Genomic DNA, 8,526 nt, shown 5'->3' on the forward strand with positions numbered 1-8,526 from the left:
CCGCCTTAACTCAACTTATTTAAGTTGCATAAAAAAAAACAAAAGAAAAAAATAAAAAAATAAAATAAAATTTAAAAGGCGAAAAGTACCGCCTTAACTCAACTTATTTAAGTTGCATAAAAAAAAACAAAAGAAAAAAATAAAAAAATAAAATAAAATTTAAAAGGCGAAAAGTACCGCCTTAACTCAACTTATTTAAGTTGCATAAAAAAAAACAAAAGAAAAAAATAAAAATAATGAATATGAAAAAAAAAAGACAAGTATAATTGGTATAAAATTAATAACTGTTGTGATATATGTAAATGTTCCCACCAGCACCCCCACGATCATTGGCACCACGGCCTCTTCCACCGCGATTATTTGAACCTCGGCTTCCCCTCCAGTTTCGGCGCTGTGCACCCCCATTCTTCTTTCGCTTCTTACCCTTGTACGAATTATTATCTACAGTATGGAAAATAAATAAATAAATAAAAAAAAGGAAGAAATAAAAACAAAAAAATAAATAGAACATCCTTGCTTAAAAAACCCAATAGATTCTTATAGGTGTAGGCATAAGGCCCCATACTTAACTATAGCACTTCTCATAGAACTTATTCATTCTAATAAAATCTCTATGGGAATTTATGAGAACTTATTGGATTCTATGAGATTTTATAAACAAGGATGTACATTTTTCACTAATACAGCAAAAAAACTGAAATAAATAAATAAATATAACTCAAAATACCATTATTGTCATTGTTATAATTTTCGTTGCGACGTCGATCGTTACAAATCGATAATGGATGGCCTATAACCTCCACAGCAGGCAGATCTTGTCGTGCAACTGGTGGAACTGGTTGTGCAGCTGGGTGAGCCAGTTGTCCAACTGGTAAAGCTGGCTGTGCACCTGGTAAAGCTGGTTGTGCAACTGGTGGAACTGGTTGTGCAGCTGGTTGAGCCGGTTGTCTAACTGGTAAAGCTGGCTGTGCACCTGGTAAAGCTAGTTGTGCAACTGGTGGAACTGGTTGTGCAGCTGGTAAAGCTGGTTGTTCAACTGGTGGAACTGGTTGTGCAGCTGGTTGAGCCGGTTGTCTAACTGGTAAATCTGGCTGTGCACCTGGCAAAGCTAGTTGTGCAACTGGTGGAACTGGTTGTGCAGCTGGTTGAGCTGGCTGTGCAACTGGTAAAGCTGGTTGTGCAACTGGTGGAACTGGTTGTGCAGCTGGTTGAGCCGGTTGTCTAACTGGTAAAGCTAGCTGTGCACCTGGTAAAGCTAGTTGTGCAACTGGTGAAACTGGTTGTGCAGCTGGTTGAGCCGGTTGTCTAACTGGTAAAGCTGGCTGTGCACCTGGTAAAGCTAGTTGTGCAACTGGTGGAACTGGTTGTGCAGCTGGTTGAGCTGGCTCTGCAACTGGTAAAGCTGGTTGTGCAACTGGTAAAGCTGGTTGTGCAGCTGGTTGAGCCGGTTGTCTAACTGGTAAAGCTGGCTGTGCACCTGGTAAAGCTAGTTGTGCAACTGGTGGAACTGGTTGTGCAGCTGGTAAAGCTGGTTGTTCAACTGGTGGAACTGGTTGTGCAGCTGGTTGAGCCGGTTGTCTAACTGGTAAAGCTGGCTGTGCACCTGGCAAAGCTAGTTGTGCAACTGGTGGAACTGGTTGTGCAGCTGGTTGAGCTGGCTCTGCAACTGGTAAAGCTGGTTGTGCAACTGGTTGTGCAACTGGTGGAACTGGTTGTGCAGCTGGTTGAGCCGGTTGTCTAACTGGTAAAGCTGGCTGTGCACCTGGTAAAGCTAGTTGTGCAACTGGTGGAACTGGTTGTGCAGCTGGTAAAGCTGGTTGTTCAACTGGTGGAACTGGTTGTGCAGCTGGTTGAGCCGGTTGTCTAACTGGTAAATCTGGCTGTGCACCTGGCAAAGCTAGTTGTGCAACTGGTGGAACTGGTTGTGCAGCTGGTTGAGCTGGCTGTGCAACTGGTAAAGCTGGTTGTGCAACTGGTGGAACTGGTTGTGCAGCTGGTTGAGCCGGTTGTCTAACTGGTAAAGCTAGCTGTGCACCTGGTAAAGCTAGTTGTGCAACTGGTGAAACTGGTTGTGCAGCTGGTTGAGCCGGTTGTCTAACTGGTAAAGCTGGCTGTGCACCTGGTAAAGCTAGTTGTGCAACTGGTGGAACTGGTTGTGCAGCTGGTTGAGCTGGCTCTGCAACTGGTAAAGCTGGTTGTGCAACTGGTAAAGCTGGTTGTGCAGCTGGTTGAGCCGGTTGTCTAACTGGTAAAGCTGGCTGTGCACCTGGTAAAGCTAGTTGTGCAACTGGTGGAACTGGTTGTGCAGCTGGTAAAGCTGGTTGTTCAACTGGTGGAACTGGTTGTGCAGCTAGTTGAGCCGGTTGTCTAACTGGTAAAGCTGGCTGTGCACCTGGCAAAGCTAGTTGTGCAACTGGTGGAACTGGTTGTGCAGCTGGTTGAGCTGGCTCTGCAACTGGTAAAGCTGGTTGTGCAACTGGTTGTGCAACTGGTGGAACTGGTTGTGCAGCTGGTTGAGCCGGTTGTCCAACTGGTAAAGCTGGCTGTGCACCTAGTAAAGCTAGTTGTGCAACCGGTTGAGCTGAACTGGCTGAACAGCGGCGTTTCCAGCAATGGGTAGTTGTGGCCACTGGTTTCGCAATCTGTCCATTGCTTGATTGTGACCATTGACCAGTTCGATTTCCCGCTGCGCCCATTGTTGCGCATTTCGAGCATTCTCAGTCTCCAATCGCGCCACGTATCGTCTCAAGTCATTGAGCTGCTGTTGTATGTTATCTATGAAATAAGAAAAAAAAAATAAATAAATTGAAAGAAATGAAAATAATGATAAGTTTTACTAAGCACTTTAAAGATTTGAAAAATTAATAAAAAGATCTTACTTGGCAGAGACATTTTCTGTAATTAAAATTTTCAGTTCGAATTACTGCACCTGGAAAAAAAAACACAAACAATCATTTTTTTTTTTTTTTTATTGTATAAATATATGATAAACGATTGGAAAATTGAAAAATAAACGATTGAAAAAAAAAGTTTATTCTAAAAAATAAAATAAGACATCAGTAAACGATAAAAAAGTGAGGTTATGTTTAAAGTCAACCGAGTTTATGTTTGAATTGTTAATGAAAAATTTTAAAAAATGTGTATATATATATGTAGATATTCACTTTATAATTTTTTTAATTTTATTTTTATGTACATAATTATTTTGAAAAAATACCAAAAAATTTCTAAATGGCTACCTTCAGTCAGAAACCGCGTGCTTTTACACTTTAGCATATAGTATCTGGGAATTCCGAGAACTACCTGATGATGGCGAGTTTTCATCCAAACCATTTCAGAGCAATTTGGCTACACTCAGTGCAGCCAGATCGTGGACGAAAAGTTCCCCTTCCCAAGCACCGTTTAAGCTGTGAGTGATGCTAAAATGGTGCAAAGACAGGGGAACTTTTCGTCCACGATCTGGCTGCACTGCGTGCAAATTGATGCAAATCAACTGCCGTCATCTGAATGTAATTTGACAGAAAAATTTGCCGTCAATTTGAAGTGAAACTTTCAATCAACTTAACGTCATTGTCTGACAGTAAAACTTGAAGTCAAATTACAGAAAATTTACTGTCAATTTAACGGCAACTGTTTGCTCTCCAACGCTTTCCTTTAAGTTGGCTTCAGAAGACGGCCGTAGCTTAAAGTTAACTTGCGGTTAAAGTGGCTATCAGGGAACTTTTTACTAGAAAAAAAAGTCGGTAATGTTTATTCTTACCATTTCAGAAAGTAAGCATATTTATACAAAAAAAATGTCTACAACTTGAGGATAAAAAATTACTTTACAATTTTTCAAGTCAAATTAACAATAAATTGATGTAAAAATTTGCCTGAAAATTGACAACAACTTTTTTCTAGTCAACTTTTGAAGTGAATTTGCATTCTAATTCGGCTAGTAAATTTACGTTAAATCGTACAGCAAGTTGTGTATAAAAATCTATGCTATATATTCTTGAAGTATAAACTAAACTAAATCAACTATTGCCAAACCTAAAAATCAAGAAATACTCATACTTACCTTATATTTCATAAACAATTGAACTTTTATTTTTATTTCATTACTTTTTGTTTTTATTTGTTTTATTTTACACATACACTGGTGTCCACAAATCTGTACATTCAAATGCAAAAAAAAATTTTAATTAAATAAATACTTAACAAAAAATTAATACATAAAGGAACAGGGCCGCTTCCCTGATAGCCAAGTTGGCCGCAACTTGTTGGGAATTGACAATCTACTGCCGCAACCCGTCGCCAAGTTAACCGAAAAAGTTGGTATTTTCATAAGTTGACGGCAACTTTTCGAGAAACTTGTTGACACCTTTCAGCTTGTGTAACTGTTGCCGAAAACTTGTCTACAAGTTGCACAAAACTTGGTGACAGATTGCGGCAGTAAATTGTCGCCAAGTTTCTCAGCAACTTGTAGTCAACAATTACACAAGCTAAAAGTTGTCGTCAAGTTGGTCGCAACTCAGGTACACCAACTTTCTGATCAGAAACTCTGGCTATCAGGGTTACTTTTTATGATTAATTATTTAACTATTTATTTTTTTCTTTTTTTTTGCTTACATTTAAGGAACTATTGAACTAATTTATTATAATGGAAAATTGTTATAGAAAATATTAAAAAATTCCCGCGGATAGAATGGAAATCTTTGCTAACGCCATCTAGCACGTTCCGATAGAAGAAGCAGGTCTTCACTAACTCTGTTTATATATTTTTTTTATATATGGCAGCCGGAGATGTAAATTTTTTAGCTTCGACAGTGCACATTTTATTATTTTATAATTAAACGAATAATAACAGAGTTGTGGATTTTTAATCAGTTTGTCACAATGAATATACGAATATATTGAAATGAAATTTGAAAGAATTCGTTTTGTTTTTCGAAAGTTATGGTGATTACAAGAAGAGTGTTACATGTATTTTACAGGATTTTTTTCTGAAAAATTCATTTTTTATCTAAATTGTGGGTTGGACCAGCTGTTTATTGTTTAGAAAAATGACCATTGATGTTTTCTTTAATTGTGGTATGAAGGCTGATCTACTTTAACCACTATATTATTATTTATTTAAAAAAAACTCTGACGGAACCCAGTTTTTAATTTTTAGGCGAGAGTAGAGCATACCTACGCTCGCGCTTAAGGCATGCAATATAATCATCAGAAATATCAAGATTATGATACCGTTATATGTGGACATTTGTGTCTAAAATTCCTCAATAATGAACTATAAATGGGTGTGGTTGGATTAATATGCTTAGTCATGACTGATTCGTTGACGCTAACACTATCTGGAGCTACATCCACATTGGAAGCTCAATATTTTCCACCGATTGAATTATCATCTGGAAAAAGTTATGTCTTGGGTCTTGTGGAATTATTATTCAATTCTATACCTAATATTGATGAAGGTTGTCATAAGTTCTATCTACCCAGCATAAATGGGAAGAAAGCGAATAAGGTTACAACAATACCTACTGAAAGTTATGAACTTCGTGACATTGAAAAATATTTAATAAAGGAATTACCTGAGGGTGTAGAATTGAGCATCAAAGCAAATAACAATGAATTGCATAGTGAAATTAACAGTAATCAAATTGTAAATTTTGAACCGACAGATTCAATCGCATCATTATTGGGATTTGGAAATCGTAGACTTGCACCAAACCTTCTCCACAAATCTGATTTACCAATAAAAATCCTCAAAATTAATGCATTGCGAGTTGAGTGCAATATTACTACTGGAGCATATACGAATAAACGTAAAGTACATACAATTCATGTTTCCAAGTGTTGCACCAGGATATAAGATCATCGAAGTACCATCACACATCATTTATTTACTAGTCGCCGTACAGTCAATACACAATCTGCAGCTACGAATTGTAGATCAAGATGGAGAGTTAGTGAATTTTCGTAGTAAATCGATAACAATAAGATTGCACATTAAATCAGTCAAATAATGGGGACTGTGTTTGATAAAAAAATTGGTGGCAGTCATAAAAGTGAAGCATCGTGCCGAAAGCCCATCAGTCGTCGTGCCCCTCTCACGGTGCTAACATCTCAGAACGCCCAATTTCTCAAAAACATGGGATTAAAATTACGTGGAAAATCGGTAAAATAAGAAAAATCAATTTGTGCTAGATTGTACTACCATGACAGAATTCTTGAACATCCAAAAACCAATAATCTTCGACGAATCAATTTCTCGCTATAAGGTCCATTCACATCGACCTTATGCTTCAACATCATTTAATAATAGTGATGAAATAAGAATGAGTATTCAACATCAGGATTTATGCATTCTACCGAGTAAGAGTACCTTACACATTTGCGGTAGATTTACGAATGAAGATGGCTCTGCTGTTAATGAAGCTATGGAGTTGGTTTACATGGCCATTTGTCACATGTTTGAAGAAATACGTTACGAATTGAATGCCATTGAAATCAATAGATGTAAGAATGTTGGAATGACAAGTCTTATTAAGAATAATTTATATTTGACCCCCGGGCAGGGTAATTTAATGGAAAACGCCAGGTGTTTACAAACCGATGATAAATTGACTAATAGCGACGGATATTTTGATATTTCTATACCGCTGAGTTTATTATTTGGATTCGCTGAAGATTATAATCGGATTATTATGAATGCTTAGCATGAATTAATTCTCATCAGATCAAACACTGATATTGATGCATATCTACATACACCTGCTGCTGCTAGAGAGGCTGCTGAAAAAGTTGAAATAGTTCTTAATAAAGTAGAATGGAATGTACTATAGCAATTATCTGAATATTCACTACTTCCGAAAACAACAAAACATGTTTAGCCTATCAAAACTTCAACTCAATTGGAGAAACCACAATTATCAGGTTCTAGGATTTCAAACTACAAGACGAAATATTGTGACGAAAAATTCCAGCCACTTTGATCATTGTAATATCCGAGATGTAAAAGTTTTCCTCAATTCTTAAAGTTACCCGTATGGAAATTTGAATCTAACCATTTATCGCAATCAGTGTGCTTTATTGTATGATATGTATACTAATTTTCAAACGTCATACTATAATAAAGAGCCGGAACCATTGTTGACTAAAGCAGGATTTTTAGAAGAAGCACCACTCTACATTATCGATTGTTCAAAACAAAATGAATCAATCAAATCTGGACTAGTGGACATTCGTGTTGAATTTGAATCAAATGATCAGTTTCCTGATCAGACATCAGCATACTGCTTAATTCTACATGATGATTATTTTAATGCATCTTTCGGATTTTTACACTTAGTACAATCTTTTTTGTAAGGGTAAAGATAAATTCCCGGAACATCATAATCAAGACTTGTAATTGAATTATGTTCAATGCAAAACTTATAGTCTATAATTTTAAAGTTCTGTTTTAAATTAATTGGTAGTTTATCTACTTTTATCGATAAGAGAAAACAGACCTCCAAACAAAACCTGCACTACCATGATCAGGTTCCAGTCAAAATTTGCATTACCATGGTTGGGCCTCAACCAAGTCTGCATTGTCATGATCAAGTCCCCACCAAATCTACATTATCATCGATAAGAAACAGCCCCCAAAATATCGATAAAATAAATCTACATTACCATGAATAATGAAGAAAGGCCTTAAATATCTACATCATAAATCTACATTACCATCAATAATGAAAAAAGGCCTCAAATATCGATAGCATAAATCTACATTACCGATAACAGCCCAAATATCGATAAAACAAATCTACATTACCGACATTGGGTACTTACCTTAGGCCGGTAAAGTAGGGCACTGTTTCGGGGCCAGAAGCCTCCCTATTCATGTACTAAAACCATTTTTTAGCATTTGTTTCTCCTACGATATCTCGCGAACGAATTAACTGATTTTGATGGTTGAGGCGGCAATCGACGTATTTTATTGAGTTTTAGAGCTGTTTAGATTTTAGAATTGATTAGTTGAGTTATTTTAAAGATATTCGCAAAATACTGTTTTTTATCGTTTCTTTTTTCCGCGATATCTCTTAGACAAATGACCCGATTTTGATGATCAAGGTGGCTATCGACGCATTGTAATAAATTCTAAAGCCGATCAAATTTTGAAATCGTTTAGTTTAGTTGTTTCACAGATATTTGCAAAAAACTGTTTTTTACCATTTCTTTCTTCCACGATAACTCTCGAACGAATTATCCGATTGAGATGGTTGAGGTCGCATTCGACGCAGCTTATCAAGTTCTAGAGCTGAATAGAATTTAAAGTTGATCGTTTCACTTGTTTTTGGGGAATCAATAGAAAACTAAAAAACAAATTTTTTTTTTTTTCGTAATTTGCCAATAGTTTCGAGTCTACTTGATTGAATGAACTAAAATTTTCAGAAAAGTTAATGGCCAACAAGCTCTTTTGATTGTCGCCTTAACCATCCAAATCGAATCATTAGTTGGAAAATTACAAAGAGTTTACATACATACTCACACACACGC

The 8,526-nt window shown here is 36.7% G+C and overlaps 2 protein-coding genes across 2 annotated transcripts; one reads left to right on the forward strand and one right to left on the reverse strand.

The window, feature by feature from the left end:
* Positions 1 to 677: 677 nt before the first annotated feature.
* LOC130665910 (basic proline-rich protein-like) lies at positions 678 to 2,696 on the reverse strand. The gene has a single exon (XM_057466538.1). The coding sequence runs from the start codon at positions 2,694 to 2,696 to the stop codon at positions 678 to 680; it is 2,019 nt and encodes a 672-aa protein (XP_057322521.1).
* A 3,504-nt stretch (positions 2,697 to 6,200) lies between these two features.
* LOC130665911 (uncharacterized) lies at positions 6,201 to 6,701 on the forward strand. Its single transcript, XM_057466540.1, has one exon. It carries the CDS (start codon positions 6,201 to 6,203, stop codon positions 6,699 to 6,701), a length of 501 nt encoding a protein of 166 aa, XP_057322523.1.
* Positions 6,702 to 8,526: the final 1,825 nt, after the last annotated feature.

This window comes from Microplitis mediator, chromosome 3 (genome assembly GCF_029852145.1).
Source record: "Microplitis mediator isolate UGA2020A chromosome 3, iyMicMedi2.1, whole genome shotgun sequence".
NCBI classification, from domain to species: Eukaryota; Metazoa; Arthropoda; class Insecta; order Hymenoptera; family Braconidae; genus Microplitis; species Microplitis mediator.

Bases quoted from the DNA above. Each gene is read 5' to 3' on its own strand.
- LOC130665910 (XM_057466538.1), bottom strand. From the start codon at position 2,696: ATGGGCGCAGCGGGAAATCGAACTGGTCAATGGTCACAATCAAGCAAT.
- LOC130665911 (XM_057466540.1), top strand. From the start codon at position 6,201: ATGACAGAATTCTTGAACATCCAAAAACCAATAATCTTCGACGAATCA.